This window comes from Canis lupus, chromosome 9, assembly GCF_003254725.2.
Source record: "Canis lupus dingo isolate Sandy chromosome 9, ASM325472v2, whole genome shotgun sequence".
Taxonomy (NCBI): Eukaryota; Metazoa; Chordata; class Mammalia; order Carnivora; family Canidae; genus Canis; species Canis lupus.
This window is the reverse complement of record NC_064251.1, coordinates 42,196,577-42,216,166: the sequence shown is the minus strand read 5'-3', so window position 1 is coordinate 42,216,166 and position 19,590 is coordinate 42,196,577. Positions and strand designations below refer to the sequence as shown.

Below are 19,590 nucleotides of genomic sequence, written 5' to 3'. Positions count from 1 at the left end.
ATTTTTAAGAAATCAAGATAGAAAACCAACATCAAGACCCCTAAAATCTGATTATTTTTCCTTTTGTTTTTAAATGAAGACCTTTGTTTAGCTATTACTACTTGAAACTGCTTAGAAATAATACACAAAGATTATTAGGGTACTATTTTTGTGGTGAGTATGGTTTGGAGAGTATTTTTGTTACTGCATTTTATTTTTTTATTTTATTTTTTGTTACTGCATTTTAAATACTGAATTTTTTTTTCCCCTGTATTAAAGTTCTTTTTAATCCTGAATACAACTTTCAAAGAGACTGATTCAAATGTATTTTATGCACACACCTTGATACAAAGAATGGTTTTAAGTAGAAAAAAGCATCCAAAATCTCAGAACAAAAATTATTTTATTTTTATGTTAGTGGATTTATCTACTGTAGTAGTTTTATATATTATTGAAACCTAGTGATGATCGATTAAATAGTTTGAACTATTAATAATACCTTTGGGATTAAAAGCAAGTTATAGAGAAGTACTCTAGAACTTAATTTGCAAAAGCTTTTGTCAGTAAATTGATAATTAAAATTAAAATCCATAAACTTTGTAAATCGAGAGATTCCCCTAGGTAGTAAATAATATCCTAAGCTTAGCTGTCCTGCTTATTAGGCTTTAGAGAAATTCTAGGGAAAAGATAAAAAATTAGCTACCTTTCTTATGAAATGATAATATAATTGTTTATGTAACTTTTGCATGAAATCCATATTTTAATCCCTTTGATCACAAGTCCTAGTCAAATCAAATAACTTTTTGGTTTGATACCAGTGTGCGTTCAAAATGAAACATACATAATAGTGTAACTAGTTCAATTTACGTGTATCTTAAACTAAGTAATTTTTCTAATAGATTTTGGGACAAGGAAAAAAATATAAATGTTTATTTTGTGTATGGTTGTCTTTCTTGAATATTTCATTTGTGTTTTCTGCCAAGAAGCTTTAACTGTATTTGTCAAAAATACTTTTGACTGGCAGTTTATTATAGTCTTATTATCATAAATGTTAAATCTTTATAGCCATGTAATCAGTAAATGTTTTTAGTGTTAATTAAAATAATTGGACATCTTATTTGATCAAAAGAAAATCACAGTATTGTAGGAAGGTAATTATAGTTGTATCGTGAAAGGTTTATTTAAATGACTTTATATATAAGGACTTAAAGAGTTTGCTGCAAATTTGGAACTGATTTGGGGGGGAAAAATGAGTAAACTTCTGAGAAGTCATCATAGGAATAGGAAGTCTTTTTGTTTTCCCAGACTTCTTAGGAAAATGAATACAACGTTTATATTTTTAAACAAAAACATTTTAAAGTATTGATTTTCTATTTAGATAAGCCATCACAAAACTCAGAAAATGAACAAAATTCTGTTACCCTGGAAGTCCTGCTTGTGAAAGTTTGCCACAAAAAAAGAAAGGTAACATATACAATATTGGTAGATTATGTGGAATAATTTTTTAATTATGTTCATGCATATATATTGTGATTTTAAATCTTGAAAGCCTTTTTTTAAAAAACAAATTTTTTTTTTTTTTAAGATTTTATTTATTCATGAGAGAGACAGAGAGAGAGAGGCAGAGACACAGGCAGAGGGAGAAGCAGGCTCCATGCAGGGAATGCGATGCGGGACTCGATCCCGGGTCTCCAGGATCACACCCTGGGCTGCAGGCGGCACTAAACCGCTGAGCCACCGGGGCTGCCCTAATTTATGTATTTATTAGAGAAAGCATTTTGGAGGTGAGGACAGAGGGAGAGGGTGAGAAAGAGTCCCAAGCAGACTGAAACGAGCACGGAGCCCAAGGCGGGGCTTGATGGCACAGCCCTGAGATCACAACCTGAACCGAAACGAAGAGTTGGACACCCAGCCAACCAGCTGTGCACCTGGGTACTCCAAACCTTGAAAACTTTTAAATATGTTGATGGCTGAAATTTTAAAACTGATAGTCTTAGTGCTCCAAACCTTGAAAGCTTTTAAATATGTTGATGGCTGAAATTATAAAACTGATAGTCTTTTTTGTCAACCTCCCAGATCTTCGTGTTTTTTCTGGACTGGCTGAGGTATCTGCATAAAACTTTGTCCTATAGGAGTTTGATGATGAAGGGAAGAAGGTATCTTTTAGCATATTAAAACATAAATTCAGTTGCATCCCTGTCACTTCAGTCTCTTAGCTTATGTTTTAGCAATTTGTACCAATTAAAATGTAAATAAGGGCTGAGAGTTTTTCCCAAAAGGATTACCTTTTGTAACATTACTCTCGGGCAGAGAAATTCTGTTGCCATTATTATCAGCCATTGACCTATTAATACATTGCCTCAGATTTTTACTTATAAGGTGAAATCATTTCACCATAGAAACACATGTTAGGGTAGTTAAATTTCCTCACCAACCCACTAAACCCCACAGATCTACTTTTAGTAGCCTCATGATCTTGGGTATTTTAAGATTAGGAATGACCTGTATAGGGGCACTTGGATGGGTCAGTTGGTTAAGTGTCTGCCTTTGGCTCAAGTCATGATCCCGGGGTCCTGGGATTGAGTCCTGCGTCAGGCTCCCTGCTCAGTGGGGAGTCTGCTTCTCCTTCTGCCTTATGTGTCTGCCTTTCTATGTTTCTTATGAATAAATAAGTAAAATATTTAAAAAAAAAAAAAAAAAGGAATGACCTGTATAGAGGTTCCTGTTGCTGATGTTCTTCCAAAATCATAGTAAAGTAGCACAGGGCTTGAGCACTTTTAGAGCACTGGTATAGAGTAGACTAAGGTGATGATAGACAACAGCGTAAGTATATATTTAAAATTTCAAAGTTAAGAAATACCATTCCCGACTCCCATGCAATCCCCATACAGATGATAAGCAATGATGGTGAACATTCTTGAAGATGCAGGCAAAATAAGTGAATAAAACTATAATGTCCTTTTTGTGTTTCAAAAAATAGGTGTAAACATTTGCTTGGAAGGATATATACAACCAGCTGCTAATATTAGTCATCTTTGGAGTATAGGACCTAGGGGAACTGGGGGAAACTTTAAATATTTCTCGTTTTATACTCTTGTAAAGTAGATTTTTTTTTTTAGATAATAAGAATGTATTCTGTTTTCAAAAAGAAGCTACCATTTGTTATAAAGGTCTTCACATCTTCCAGTTTTTCAGCTCTTTAAGCATAACTACAGTTCTGTAATTACAAAACATTCATAAGATGAACATAATTGCTTCTATTAAACATTTAAATATATGGATTTACCGTTTTATAACATTGATAGTAGTGTTATTATAATGCTTTTCATTTCTAATGGTCCTATCAGTTATTTTGTTAAAATAGAAAATTTAAGGCAAAATATTATTAATTTATATGATCTTAACATTTTAAGCTTGGTGTTAATTCCATATTTCTAATTTAAAATATTTCAAATGGACCATCAGCTAAATATTAGATACACTGTATCATTATTTTCATTATGTTGGAGAAATCTTCAATTGTTAATATTTGAGATATAGCTATTCCAAATTTTCTTTTTGCTTTGTCACAACTTTCAGAACTATAGTTAGGATTTTATTTTATTTTTTTAAGTTTTATTTTTTAAAGATTTTATTTATTCATGAGAGACACAGAGAGAGAGAGGCAGAGTCACAGGCAAAGGGAGAAGCAGGCTCCATGCAGGGAGCCCGACGTGGGACTTGATCCCAGGTCTCCAGGATCAGGCCCTGGGCCGAAGGCAGACGCTAAACTGCTGAGCCACCTGGGCTGCCCTATGGTTAGGATTTTAGCATACTATTTGGTTAATGATGTTTCCTATATCTGTGATTAGAAGTTTTATTATAATTCTTATAATAATTGCATATGCACAAATATAATTTCGTAATCTTTGCCTTGCAGGATGTAAGTTGTCCAATAAGGCAAGTTCCTACAGGTAAAAAGCAGGTGCCTTTGAATCCTGATCTCAATCAAACAAAACCTGGAAATTTCCCGTCCCTTGCAGTTTCCAGTAATGAATTTGAACCTAGTAACAGCCATATGGTGAAGTCTTACTCATTGCTATTTAGAGTGACTCGTCCGGGAAGAAGAGAGTTTAATGGAATGATTAATGGAGAAACCAATGAAAATATTGGTAATTTTTATTTTAATAGTTTTATTTTAAATTTTGCTTTTCTAAGGAAGAAATTGGTGCAGAGCTAGAGGTAAATTGCATGCATTCTGAAGTCATGAAATGACCTTTATTTGCAAATCCTTTAAAGTCTGATGAGTTAATTAATTTTAGGGTAGATTACTCTGAATCTTAAACAGTTGGCTGTTGTGCTGTACTAAGTATTTAATCTGTAAATTTCTCATTGTTACATGATGAAACCTATTTCATGTGGTAAAAAAAATATCTTGAACACTGGATGGAGAAGACTAGTATTTCAAATTAGTCTCTCAGCAAAACAATGAATTCATTTCCACACACACACAACATTTATTGTGAAAAAATTTGTGTGTATATGGCTGTCAGAAGAGTTTTATATAGTGAACATCTGTCTACCCTACCACTTAGATTCAGTAATTAAGATTTTATTATATTTACATGTCATATATCTATCCCTCTCTCTTCCCAGCAGTTCTGAATCGACCTTTGACATAATCATTCAACTAGCATATAAGTGCTAGGAATACAAAGATCATTAATACATCCAGTCCTATCCTCCAGAAGCTCACAAAGCCGACCTAGAGTGTAGAGATAAATATAAATAATTAAAGAAAAATGATGAGTAGTATAATAGAGTTATATGTGAAATTCAGTGGAGAGGCACGTGGTGGAAATAACGTTTGAGCCTTGAAGTATCCATTGAAGTTCTAGAAAAGTAACTATAAATATGGATTGTTTTTTTCTTCTTTGCCTAGTAAGGACATACACTTATGATAAAACATAAAATTGAAGAGTGTAAGTCTGGACATTGTATCACAACTTAATTGTATTTTGTACCTAATTTGGGATAAGAGACCATGTCATAAATAAGACCTTTTTGTCTGAATATTTGACTGATGAGAAATGTTTGTGAAATTCAGATGTCAATGAAGAACTTCCAGCTAGAAGAAAACGAAATCGTGAAGATGGGGAAAAGACATTTGTTGCACAAATGACAGTATTTGATAAAAACAGGTAATGTTGGACAAGTGAGGTTCCCATAACATTCTAGAAATGTTTTTGTTCTGATGTGTAATATAGTGGTGATACCTCTTTGCCTTTGTTTCTTTTTATGCTTTAAAATGAAAAAAACAAGTTTGTAAATACTGAATTCTTCTGTCACATAGAAAGCAATAAACATAGATGAGTTGCTATTTGAATGGCTCAGTTAAGATTGTTTATTAGGCATGTATTTTCTCAGTGTCTACTCTCTGTCAGACACTGTTCTAGGCAGTGATAAGGCAACAAGATCCCTGCCTTCATGGAGCTTAATTTCTAGTGGAAGAAACAGACCACCATCCGAAAATTGTATCAACTAATGTCACTCATTGGTGAATGCTCTGAAGAAAAATAAAGAGAACAAATGGTTGTTGTATAGAAAGGTCTAGGAGAAGATAGTATTTCAAAGAGACCTGAATGAAGTGGGCCCTGTGCAAATCTTGAGGTTATGTATTATAAAATTAAGGTAGAAATCTGTGTCGTCACAGAGGAGCAAAGAACACCTGAATTTGTTCTCATCTCTCCCACATCCTAGGTTTCACTGGGAGTGAAGCATCTTAGTGACAGTAAAAGGTCTAGGAGGCAAAGGCAGCATTCTTTTTTGAGGAGATCAGAGAATGGATCCTGTAATGTGCCATGAGTTCTTGTTTCAGGCTACTTGCTGGTAGTTAACACAGTTCACTGATAGGTATAGGAGAAAGAGGCAAGTAAAGCAATTAGTACATTCCTCCTACTTTTTAAAAAGTATGAGATGTTGCTTATTAGCTACTAGATAAAGTTACAAGGCTTTTAATAGGAAAGCAAAGATGGTTAGGAATAATGCCATAAATTCTGGCTACGTATTGCTGTATTGTCTTAGAATAAATCCTTTAACATTACTGTTAGAATATATGACTTAATATTGAACCAGTATAGTGTCTTTTAAAGTCAGAAATTTATAGGTCAGAGATTTATTTTTTTAAGATTTTTAAATTAAATTTATTTATTTGAGAGAGTGACAGAGCAAGCATGAACAAGGTTTTGAGGGGATAGGCAGAGGGAGAGGGAGAAGCAGACTCCCCTCTGAGCAGGGAACTGATGCGGGGCTTGATATCAGGACCCTGGGATCATGACCTGAACCAAAGGCAGATGCTTAACCACCTGAGCCACCCAGGCGCCCCAGGACAGAGGTTTAAATGGAGAACAACGGAGACATGTTCTAGGAGATTGTAGTTAATGTCTATGGGAGAAGCAACTAGGATGTGACACAGTGGGCTTCATTGTGTTCATCAGTGTTCTATTTTAGGCAGCATGAGGGGGAGTGTTGTGTTCTTTTTTTTTTTTTTTTTTAAGATTTTTATTTATTCATTCATGAGAGACATAGGCAGAGGGAGAAGCAGGCTCCATGTAGAGAGTCTGAGGTGGGACTCCAAGACCACGCCCCTGGCTGAAGGCAGGCACTAAACCGCTGAGCCACCCAGGGATCTGCGTGTTGTGTTCTTTTTAAAATTCTTTCTACCTTACATGTATTAGCATATTCCTTATACCTATAAAATATTGGTTTCTAATTAATGAATAAATGTGCCAAGAAGAAACCGTAGTAGAATTTTTCTCCAATGATTTTGAAAATTTCTAAACTATGAAAAAGTCAAACAGTATAGATCATTGATACCCACATGCCCTTCACCTAGATTCATCAGTCATTAACATTTTACCACATTTGCTTTATTTGTGTGTATTTTATTTTTGTGCTTAACTGTTTCATTGTGACGGTCTACTTCATTCCTCCTAAACACTTCAGTATGTATCTCCTAAAAACTAGGAATTTCCTTCATAACCACAATACACCTGTCATACTCACGAACTTGAACGTAATGCAACAAAGACTATCCCCGGTTGACCACAGTAATGCCCCTTACAGATGCTCCTCTCCACCCCACCCCAAAGGTTATGATCTGTAGCAAGTCGCCCTATCTATTCAGTCTTCTTCAGTTCTCCAAAATTGGGATAGTTTTCCATTCTTTTATTTCTCTCTACCTTTTGTGACGCTTTTTATTGTTGTTAATTCATATATTGCCTTTATTTTTTTTTACATTGAAGTATAGTTGACACAATATTACTTTCAGGTGTACAACATTGTAATTTCAAACATTCCATATGTTGTGCATTGCTTACCAGGATAAGTGTAGTCACCATAGAAACTTATTACAATATTATTGACTATGTTCTCAATGTTTGTACTTCTCACCCCTGTGATTTATTTATTTTATAAGTTTTTACCTCTTAATACCCTTCACCTGTGGTGTTTTTTTTGTTGTTGTTTTGGGCTTTTTTTTTTTTTTTAGGATTTTATTTATTTATTTGACACAGAGCGTGTGAGAGCACAAGGAGGGAGAGCACAGAGGGAGAGGGAGAAGTAGGCTCTCCGTTGAGCAGGGATCCTGACCCGGGGCTCCATCCCAGTACCCTAGGGTCATGACCTGAGCCGAAGGCAGACTGTTAAATTGACTGAGCCATCCACATATACCCCTCTTTCATCTATTATGTTTAACCCCCCACACTCTCCTCTGGCAACCACTTGTTTGTTTTCTGTATGTATGAGTGTGTATCTTTCTCTTTTTGTTATTTGTGGCACTTTTTAAAAGTACAGGACTATAGTTTTACAAAATGTCTCTTAGTTAAGGAGTAGATTTAGGTTAAATATTTTGGGCAGGATACACTGAAGGGTGATGTGTTCTTTGTGTACATCACAGACACAGGTAAAATTGGGTTTGATCACTTACTTGGTTAAGGTGGTGGTCATATTTCTCTATTGTAACAGTATCTTTTCCCTTTAATACATAATCTCTGTGGTAATCTCAGTTTCAACTGGGTCCATTTTCTCCCCAACAACATTTCACCCGGTAGTTTAGCATCCATCAGTGACTCTTGCTTGAAAAAATTATTCGTATGGCAATTGCCAGAATGTTAACATTCTATCATTTCTTCTATTTTTATTGACATTTTTTTCTGTATATTAGAAGAGCATTCCTTTCCTCCACTTATTTATCAGTAATTTAATTAGTATTTTTTTCTTAATCAGTAACAAATTCCATTTTTATCCATTTTTCTTTAATCTGCTCATGTTGTTACTCATTTTAATGTTCAAATTGTTCCAAATTTAATCAGGAGATGCCCCTCTAAACAGGGTCCTTTATGTCTTTTTTTTTTACTTTTATTTACTTTTTGTTTGTTTTTCCTTATTTTCTGAATAGTAAGATATTCCAGGCTTACATTCTCTCTCTCCTACTTCTGCTCTAGAATTGGCCATTTCTTTTAGTCTTGATTTCTTTTTTTCTTTTTTTTTTTTTTCCTACTAAGATTTTACTTACTTGAGAGCATGTGAGTGCATTGAGGGAAGAGCCAAAGGGGGAGGGGGAGAGAGAATCTCAAGCAGGCTTTGTTCAATGTGGTCCCTGACATGGGGGTTGGGCTTGATCTCTGAACTCTGAAATCATGACCTGAGCCAAAACCAACAGTCAGATGCCTAACTGAACTACCCAGGCACCACAGCCCCTCAACCCCCATCTTTTTTTTTTTTTTAAGGTAGGCTCTATACCTAGTGTGGATTTATTTTTTTAAGTAATCTCTACACCCAGCATGGGGCTTGAACTCACAACCCCACAATCAAGAGTCACATGCTCTTCTGACTGAGCCAGTGAGGTGTTCCTAGCTTGATTCCTTTTAATGGAGGAAAAGTATTTACAACCCAAGATCTGAGGAGTTAGATGTGTAAAAAGTTCTTTTTATAATCTCAGAGAAGTTAAAGTCTCCTTAAAGAATGACCACAATTCAAATGCCATATAGAAAAAGTATGAAAAAAATGAGCAAAATTAAAAACGTATTCTGAAAACAATGGAAGTCCTCATAAGCTAAGTAAAAAATAAAATGACAAGGGAGAACTAACTTCAATTCATACTATAGATTGATGTCTCATTTCTTTAATATAATAAGATCATCCTCATTAAGAAAACTACCACAGCCCAATAGAAGAATGAGCAAGAGATAAAAATGGTTACAAAAAAGGAAAATATATGTGATTTTTAAACATTTAAAAGATAAGACATCTAAAACATTTAAAAGTACACTGAGATGTCATTTTTTCACTTACCAGTTTGGCAGAGATCAAAAAACTGATAAAGCACTGTTGATGAGGCTGTGGGGAAAAAAGGGCCTCCTCATGCATTACAGGTAGGAGAGTAAATTGGATTGTAGCTATCAAATGTTCGACTGTAAAATAGAATATTACGTAGCCATGTAAATGCATGAGGGAAGCATCGTTTCAGCTTAGAAATATATGGATGTGTTATTACCTATACAAATACATAAAAATAGCTTTTTAAAATGTTAAGTTGAATAGCTTTACTGCTGTACTGTTGAAGTAGAATAAATTCAAGGTGCACAGCATAGAGACAAAAATTCTTAAGTCTCAAAATCATTTGGTGTTACAATCAGACTCAGAGACATACTACCCAGATTCAGTTGCTAGCACTATTTACTATGTCATCTTAAGGCAAGTTGCTTAATCTCTCTGCCTCAGTTTCTTCTTCTGAAAAGTAGAATACTCTATTTCATCGGTTGGAAAGATTAAATGAAAAGTGAAGTCTTTCAAATAATGCCTGGCACATAGTAAGCACTCAATAAATGTGAGCTGTTATCACCAAACAGAACTGTTCCAAGACTGATGGAGAGAAGCCAGATTCTTGCAACATACAATTAATTGTTGAGCATGGTTGAAGAATGGTGTTTAGGGTAGTAGTGTTACCAGTATTTAAAGGAATGAAAAAAATAATAAGCTGTATGTAAACACACATATATGTACACATACATTAAAACTATATTGTGAAAAAAAAAACTATATTCGTGAGTATGGGCATAATTCTTTGATTCAACTGGTATTTCATTCATTTATTCATCCATGAAATGTTTATTGAGCACCTATATGTGCCAGGTGCCCCTGGGATCTTATTACCAGAATCATAATCATCAAGTTTACTGGTCATGAATGAAACTCAAGAATTCTAGTTCAAGTGTTTTCAATAGTTAGAAATGACAGAGGCATAATTCTTTGTGGTTACCTAAGCCAAGTATTCGAACACTTTTTATCCCTTTTTTTTTAAAGTATAAAGCTTACACTTGTGCTTTATACTTAATGTTTAAAATTTACCAAGTTTTAAAAAAATTTAAAAAATTAAAAAAAAATAAAATTTACCAAGTTTTGAGGATTTAGGCATCTATTATACTTTAGTATGATAAATTACATCTGAGTATCTACAATAATGAAATAATTCTTTAGTAATAATAGTTCTTAGTGCAGATCATTAAAATTGCTTTTGTCAGGAATGGAGAGTAGGTATATTTCAAAATTCTGTTGGGTATGTAAGCTAGTTTATAAATTTAATTAACTGCTTTTTAGTATAAATCTAAAGATGTAGAATTTAATGTACTTACAGTAATACACAGGTTACTTTAAAGTGTATGTGTTTGTCTAACAGGCGCTTACAGCTTTTAGATGGGGAATATGAAGTAGCCATGCAGGAAATGGAAGAATGTCCAATAAGCAAGAAAAGAGCAACATGGGAGACTATTCTTGATGGGAAGGTATGGACTGCTTAGAAGGTGGAGCACGTTATAGTCATGAACTCCCATTTTTGATTGATGTTTTCTTTCCCAAATGCAAATTTATGTTGGAAGTAAAAGAGTCCTTTGTTTATATACTTTGAAATACACAAGTAAAAATTACCTAGTCAGAGTATTCAATGGAAAGCACTGTCCTTGGATCCAGACTGCCAGGTTCAAATCTCCACTCCTAGCTATGTGGCATTCTGGCAAGTTTTTTAAGCTTTTGTGTGTCAGTTTTCTCATCTGGAAAACGAGGCATAGAATTGATGGATTAAATGAAATAATGAAATATGCTTACCACCGTGCCTGGCATAAAATAAGTGCTCAATAAATGTTAACTACTATTGTACCTGAAACCAGTACTACACTATGTATTAACTAACTTGAATTAAAAAACAACAACAAACTAAATCCTCTTGATGGTAATAGCAGGCAACATGCAATGACTAGTAATACATTTGTCAAGAAATCTTCAGAAGTTGGATGAATCATAATTAAAGTAACTTTTTAAAGAGACTTGGTAAAGAATAAATACATTTCTTATCTTAGGTAGGCCGACTCAACAGAATCATGATGTCATTTATTTCCAGATATGTGCCATCACAAGCAAAATCCTAGGAGTTTTTTAAGCCTTAAAATTAGTCTCAAATTCATGTAGGCATATAATAGTATGTAATTAATAGTAAAGAATATTGTAGAAGTTTTCTAAGAATGTTTACTTAACAGTAAACAATACTGTAAAGATAAATAGAACTTAAATTGTATGGTATAATAAACATAGGAATAGAGGAAGCATTGTTTTTAAAATAGTTTCATGTACATTTGGATTTTAGTCTGTGATAAAATTGGTATTAGATCTGTGTGGGAAAGACTTCTCATTCATTGTGAAAGAACTGGTCTCTAGCCATCTGGAAATAAACTTAGACCTTATAAATCCCAAAAGACTCATACATGAAATGTAAATATTAACATTACATAACTTCAGAAAAAAATGTAGGTGAATATTAATATAATCTTAGTGTGCAGAAAGCCCTTATAAGTATAATGCAAAACAAGAAAGTGTAAGATAACTTACGAAAGTGAGTCATTTCTCCACTACAAAAATCTAAACATTAAAAGCAAATGATAAGCTGGGGAAAAATTAACATACAAAAAGCTAATACAATGTATCGTTTTATAAACCAACAAGAAAAATAATCTAATTAGAAAAATGGTTAAAGAGCAATCAGACAATTCTTGAGGCAATAATTGTAGATTACTAGCAAGCTTTTAAAAAGATATTCAACCTTATTAGTATTCAAAGATGTGTAAACAAAATCAAAGATAGTACTTTACTGGTTTGACAAAAAGTTTGGCAGTTTCTAGTTGGAGGTGTGAGGATACATAGTCTCACGTAATGCTTCAATGTGAGAATAACTGGGGACAGCCTTACTGGAGGGCAGACTGGCAACATGGATGACATTTTAAATTGTGTGTATAGGCATTAGCAGTTAAGACCATTTCCTCAGTATTGTCATGAGGTGTAGTAACTGAAAAGATGTGGGTAACAGGTCTTGTCAAAAATAGTGAGAAACCAGAAATACCTTAAATCTAAAACAATAGTCTTTAAAAAGAATAATACTTTGACACGAAGATTTCCATGGTATTTAGTTTTTAGTAAAATAAATTAGTAAAAAAAACTAAAACAATTAGTTTTACTTTAATAATATACATATTTCTACTTTTCTAAAATTAATGGTGGTTTCCTCTAGGTGGTGGAATTTTAAATTTATTTTTTTATATACTTATCAATAGTGTTTGAATTTCATGCGGGTGTTCATTGTTTTAAATTTTTTTTTTAAGATTTTATTTATTTATTCATGAGAGACATAGAGAGAGAGAGGCAGAGACACAGGCAGAGGGAGAAGCAGGCTCCCTTCGGGGAGCCCGACATGGGACACGATCCTAGGTCCCCAGGATCAGGCCCTGGGCTGAAGGCAGCACCAAACTGATGAGCCACCCGGTCTGGCCTTAAATTTCTTATTTAAAGTTTAAGGTGTGTGTGGTTTTTTTTTTTTTTTTGGTTTTTGGTTTTGGTTTTGGTTTTTGTTTTTGTTTTTTGCTGTTGTTTTTTAAAGATTTTATTTATTCATGAGAGAGGCAGAGTCACAGGCAGAGGGAGAAGCAGGTTCCATGCAGGGAGCCTGACATGGGACTTGATCCCGAGACTCCAGGATCACGCTCTGGGCTGAAGGCAGCACTAAACCGCTGAGCCAGGGATCCCTGGGTGGCGCAGCGGTTTGGCGCCCGCCTTTGGCCCAGGGTGCGATCCTGGAGACCCGGGATCGAGTCCCACATCGGGCTCCCGGTGCATGGAGCCTGCTTCTCCCTCTGCCTATGTCTCTGCCTCTCTCTCTTTCTCTCTCTGTGACTATCATAAATAAATAAAAATTTAAAAAAAAATTTTAAAAAAATAAAAAAATAAAAAAAAATAAACCACTGAGCCACCCGGGCTGCCCTAAAGTTTTTATTCACAAGAAAATAAGTATTCTATAATGTGAGTTACTGGTTTTTCCCAAGAAATTGAAGGAATATGAAATGGATATCCTTTTAAAGTTAGAGCATTTAGATTTTTTTTAAGAAGCTTTGTGGTATTCTTCTAAATAAATGTCCCATAATTTACTAAGTAACTAATGCTATTTTAATGGATAATTCAATTATATTAATTTTTTTACATTTTCACAAATGTAAATATACTAGTACATGTATCTTTATGCATTGTATTTTTTTCAAAACTAATTTATAAAAACACACTTTTATTTCATCCCTGTCCAAAATTATAGTTTAAAAAGAATGATTTGTAATAAAGTTGTAGGAATTTAGGCTTGTATGGCAGTAAAATAAACAGGTTTCTGTGGAATAGCATGAATGCAGACTTTCAGAAGATTATTGGATTATTGAAGATTTATTCTGTATGAATTGAGAAGTAAAAATAGAAGGAGGAGAGCTGCTGAGATACTTTAGTAATAAGGTAGTAGAGTCTACCTTATCTATACTTAGTGATTATATAAGAGAAACAAAAAGAAAAATAGGGGCCAGATGTAATTCTGAAGTTTTTAGGTTAGAGTCAATAATAGGAATGATAATATGAACAAAATTAATTATACCTCGGAAGGAAAGAAAATAGATTCATGTCTAAACATATTTTAGTTCAAGGCAACATTAATGTCACTCAAGTGGCAATGTCCAAGAGGTAGTTGAGGTACAAAGTTTTAAAGCTTAAGAAAAAAAAAAAAGTTTTATAGCTTAGGTATAAAAGAATGGAGGATCAATTTGGAATCATCAGCCTAATAAGGTACATCCATGGATAGGTGACCAATTAGGGTAGATGGCTAAATGTTACCTAGGAATTAAGGAGACCATGAGTAGAGTCTTATCATAAGTGATTAGAGGTTGAGGTGGAAAGCCAAAATAGCTCAGAGTCCCAGAACCCAAACAGGAAGAACAGGGGAAGTTGTCATTGAAGCTGAAGAAGTCAGGGAAAATTACTAATTGCTCTTAGTGTTCAATTTACAAAAACAAAGTAGTCATCTAACTGGCAGGCTTTGGTTACCACAGGTTTTTTTTTTTTTTTTTTTCTTTTTAAAGCCATTTCTCATTGATTACCAACATGTAAGAATAGGAAGGTCTCCCATGTGAACTTGGATTCCTGACTTCTTTTGAAAAAAATTCTGAAAATCTGGCTATGCTGGCACTGTTTGCACATGGCGACAATTAATCCCTGCTGTTAACTGTCTGCCACTTTAGGCAACCTGAGCTCTCCAGTACTTCAGTCTGTCTTGAGCCCATATATGTGCTTTCCTTCCCTGGCCATATCTGTAGGCATTGTAGGCTTTCAAATCCACATTAATTTATCATAATAGATATCAGGAGGTTTCTTTTGTTCTGTAATTTCTTTCAATTCATTATGTGAAACCTTCACTCTTTTCATGTTTTCTTTTTTAGAGGCTGCCTCCATTTGAAACATTTTCTCAGGGACCTACATTGCAGTTCACTCTTCGTTGGACAGGAGAGACCAATGATAAATCTACAGCTCCTATTGCCAAGCCTCTCGCCACTAGAAATTCAGAGAGTCTTCATCAAGAAAACAAGCCTGGTTCAGTTAAACCTACTCAGACTATAGGTAAGAAAACATTGCTATCAAAATAATGCTTTGCAGGGGCACCAGCTGGCTCAGTTGAAAGAGCATGAGACTCTTGATCTTGAGATTGTGAGTTTGAGTCCCACATTGGGTGTAGAGGCTACCAAAAAAATAAACAAACTTTATGATAATAATAATAGTAGTGCTTTGCAGAATTAGGACTTGGCTTCAGATTCATTTGTTTTCCTTTTGTTCTAATAATTATTCTTAGGGAAATATAAGCAGTTCTTTATGTTTTGTGCAGATGTGTCTGGGAATTTTTTTAACTTTAAAACCATGATGAAATGCATAGTGTATATATATAGTATGTTACGTGTCATGTGTTATATAACCCCTCCAAATGAAGTCTATAGATAGCTTCATGTCAATTTAGGACAAGTTTTTTTCCACCAAATTTCTCTTAAGCTCATGAGAAAAACAGTTGGTTTTCATACCTTTTTAGATTTTGGAACTGCAGATATATAAAGAGTTTTAGAACTGTATGCTTTTTTATAATTCATATAAAGATTTGTATATGTTTTAGAACTGAATTAAGTATTTCAGAGTGTTTTTTTACAGTTTTAGGGCTAGAAAAGTATCATCATAACTTGAATTTTACCAGGTTAAATTTTGCAGTAAATTTTTAGAGGAAAAACACTTATAAATGGAGATAATTCTGCTGAGTTAAGGCCCAGGTGAGCTGTAGTGTTGTTTGTCATGTTGTATCTGCCTCATAAGAACACTGCCTTCAAGTGAGAGCATCTGTATGTTTTTATCCAACTCTATTTAAAGAAGACAAAGTTTAAGACCACTGTCTTGGCCTGGGTGGGTCAGCGGTTGAGTGTCTGCCTTTGGCTCAGGGTGTGATCCCGCAGTCCCAGGATCAAGTCCCACATCGGGCTCCCCTCAAGGAGCCTGCTTCTCCCTTTGCCTGTGTCTCTGCCTCTCTCTCTGTGTCTCTCATGAATAAATAAATAAAATCTTAAAAAAAAAAATACAAAAAACACCCAAGATGTGGGTGCTGAGTGTACTCATTGCCTCTGGGGTGCCACTGCTTTAAAGATTTTATTTATTTGAGAGACAGATAGGGAGAGATAGAGTGAGTGTTAGCATGCATGAGGGGAGGGGCAGAAAGAGAGAAGCAGACTCTGCTGAGCAGGGAGCCTGACTTGGGGCTTGATCCCAGGCCCTGAGATCATGACCTGAGCCTCCCAGGCTCCCCTATTTGTTTTTAATGAAAGTAGTCATATTTATTGTTTTCACACTCTCTTCCCTGAGCACATATTCCAAGGGGCCCTAGTTGTTGGGGGTGTAATACGTATGTGTTTAATAAGCTTCACCATATTTTAGTGAGAAAACTGATTTCCGGATGCATGGGTGGCTTAGCAGTTGGGCGTCTACCTTTGGCTCAGGGATTAGCCTAGTGTCCTGGGATCAAGTCCCACATTGGGCTCCCTGCATGGAGCCTGCTTCTCCCTCTGCCTGTGTCTCTGCCTCTCTGTCTCTCTCTTTCATGAATAAATAAATAAAATTTTGTTTTTAAAAGAGGGATTCCTGGGTGGCTCAGCGGTTGAGCATCTGCCTTTGGCTCAGGGCATGATCCCAGAGTCCCAGGATTGAGCCCTACATTGTGCTTCCTGCATGGAACCTGCTTCTTCCTCTGCCTGTGTCTCTTCCCCTCTCTCTCTCTCTCTCTCTCATAAATAAATAAAATCCTTAAAAAAAAAGACAACTGTCTTTGACATTGACCACTCATGTCCATTCATTGTGTGCAATTTTCTGTTATGTCAAAGAGACTTAAGAAATGATCAGAGGCACACCTGAGTGCCTCCGTGGTTAAGCAGCTGCCTTCAGCTCAGGGCATGATCCCACAGTCCCAGGATCAAGTTCCACATCGGGTTCCCCTCAAGGAGCCTGCTTCTCCCTCTGCCTGTGTTTCTGCCTCTCTGTGTCTCTCGTGAATAAATAAATAAAATCTTTAAAAAAAAAAAAAATGGGCAAAGATTCCCAAGTAAATTGTGGTCTGGGTACTTCTTAAAATACTCTGTGGCCAAATAGGTAAGTGTTTTGAAACTGAGAAAGAAATTTCATACAAAACTGTACATATGAAATGGTTACTTATGTCAGGGAAAATATAAACATTTTATTTTTAAGTCTGTAATGAAATATACCAAAATTATTAATAGCCATCTTTTGGATTTGGAGTGATACTAATACAATCATTATTTTTTAAGATTTTATTTATTTATTTATGAGAGACACAGAGAGAGAGAGGCAGAGGAAGAAGCAGGCTCATGCAGGGAGCCCAATGTGGGACTCGATCCCAGGACCCCAGGATCACACCCTGGGCTGAAGGCAGTGCTAAACCGCTGAGCCACCCGGGCTGCCCAGAGATGGTTTCTTAAAAAGAAAACATGGCTCCTGCCAGTAAGACCTTAATGACTTGAGGATGAGAACAAAAATTGTGTTAAGTAGGGCACCTGGATGGCTCAGTCAGTGAAGTGTCTGACTCTTGGTTTGAGCTCTGGTCATGATTAGAGTCATGAGACTGAGACCTGCATAGGGCTCCGCAATGAATGTGAAGTCTGCTTTGGATTCTCTCCCCCTCCAACTTGTGGCACATGTGTGCCCGTGCTCTCTGATTTTCTCTCTCAAATAAATAAATCTTTAAAAATTTAAATTTAAAAAATTGTGTTAAGTACCATAAATAGAATTCTTTAAAAACTTTAATGTTTAATTAGTTTTATAAGATAAATTATTTCACTTTTTATAAGCAGGTATGTGCATTAAATATAAAAGTATATATTTTCAGCTGTTAAAGAATCCTTGAATACAGACCTGCAAACAAGAAAAGAAAAAGATACTTCAAATGAAAACCGGCAAAAATTAAGAATATTTTATCAGGTAATATAGCTGGCCTTACTTTTTTAAGTAATCATGAAATACCTTTGTTATTGCATGTTGCATCTGAAATACTTTGGCATATTTAAATGAAAAGAATGTCTCTAATTTGGTTTTCTCTTTTTAAATTGTTTTAACTATTTCTAAAGGTGATACTGAAATAAAATATCTTGAGATGTTTAAATTGGATATTTGCTGTTTTCTGTTTTTTGTTAAAGTTCCTTTATAACAACAATACAAGACAGCAAACTGAAGCAAGAGATGACCTACATTGCCCGTGGTGTACTCTGAACTGCCGCAAACTTTATAGTTTACTCAAGCATCTTAAACTCTGCCACAGCAGATTTATCTTCAATTATGTTGTGAGTAACCTTTCTTATTTTTCTTACTAATAATATATGACAATCTGAATTTCAGAAACTGCTTCTTGGGACGCCTGGGTGGCTCAGTTAGTTAAGCATCTGCCTTTGGCTCAAGGTTATGAGACTGAGCCCCAAGTTGGTTTCCTTGCTCAGTGGGGAGTCTGCTTTTCACTCCCCCTCTGCCCCTTCCCCTCACTCTTGCTCTCTGTCTCTAGCTCTCAAATAAATAAAATGTTTAAAAAAAAAAAAAATCTAAAAAAAAAACCCTATGTTAAGAGTACGCTTACTATGATGAGCACCAAGTAATGTATAGAAGTGTTGAATCACTGTGTTGTACACCTGAAACTAATACAGTACTGTATGTTAACTATACTGGAATTTCTGTATGTTAACTATACTGGAATTTAAAAATAACAAACTGTGCTTCTGCACAAAATGCCAAAATCTTTGCATTTGATAGATTGCTATTTGCATTTGATAGAATGCTAAATGCATGAATTATAGTGATATATTTTACACATATTTGCATAGTGCACCTGTACTGACTTACATAATCCTCACGCCAGCTCTTTGAATTAAGTAGTAGTTTCTTCTTACTCAAAACAAGAATAATTTGTATAAAGTCACCAAGCCAATAAATGTCATAGCCAGGATTTTAACACAAATATTCTTGACTCCAGATCTTATTCTAACTTCCCTTTCACCATTCCAGTGTGTGTGGCTTATTTTAGTTTTCAAAACATTAAGAGCCACAAATACTTTTTAATTAATTAATTAGAGTGATAGGTATTTAGGGTAGGGATAATTAATATTTCCTTATTCTAAGCATCTTGCCATTTTTGTTGCAGTATCATCCAAAAGGTGCTAGGATAGATGTTTCTATCAATGAGTGTTATGATGGCTCCTATGCAGGAAATCCTCAGGATATTCATCGCCAACCTGGATTTGCTTTTAGTCGTAATGGACCAGTAAAAAGAACACCTATTACACACATTCTTGTGTGCAGGTAGGTTAAAAGGTCATAGAAAAAAAAAAACCTATTATCTGACTTTTATTGATGATGCTGGAGGCACAAAGGAGGGCTAGACAGAGCTGTTTAGGGTGGGAATCATTACTTCAAATTATTATTTAGCTAACTGTCTGGGATGGTATACTGCTTTATAACCCTCCGCAGTCTCTGTAGTGATTTTCTCAGTTCTTCTTTAGAACTTTTTCATGTTTTAAATATTAATGTCACCACTGCTACAGTGGCTAGAAGGATTAAAGAATTCTCCCAGTGGAAGTTACTGTGTGCATGCCTAGGTAGGAACCTGTGCCAGAAGAGGAATATACTCTGAGAGGTGTG

The 19,590-nt window shown here is 35.0% G+C and overlaps 1 protein-coding gene across 6 annotated transcripts in view; it reads left to right on the top strand.

Moving 5' to 3' along the window:
* SUZ12 (SUZ12 polycomb repressive complex 2 subunit) overlaps nucleotides 1-19,590 on the top strand; it is a 45,446-nt gene that overhangs the window by 19,244 nt on the left and 6,612 nt on the right. For 5 of the 6 annotated variants that reach the window (XM_025476475.3, XM_025476477.3, XM_035720355.2 and 2 more), the window contains 8 exons: nucleotides 1,358-1,443; nucleotides 3,899-4,130; nucleotides 5,066-5,159; nucleotides 10,697-10,802; nucleotides 14,808-14,985; nucleotides 17,795-17,886; nucleotides 18,102-18,245; nucleotides 19,094-19,251. In XM_025476475.3, coding sequence (XP_025332260.1) covers nucleotides 1,358-1,443; nucleotides 3,899-4,130; nucleotides 5,066-5,159; nucleotides 10,697-10,802; nucleotides 14,808-14,985; nucleotides 17,795-17,886; nucleotides 18,102-18,245; nucleotides 19,094-19,251 — 1,090 coding nt within the window. The remainder of the gene's footprint in view (nucleotides 1-1,357; nucleotides 1,444-3,898; nucleotides 4,131-5,065; nucleotides 5,160-10,696; nucleotides 10,803-14,807; nucleotides 14,986-17,794; nucleotides 17,887-18,101; nucleotides 18,246-19,093; nucleotides 19,252-19,590) is intronic. The other variant, XM_049114804.1, reaches the window with a different exon arrangement.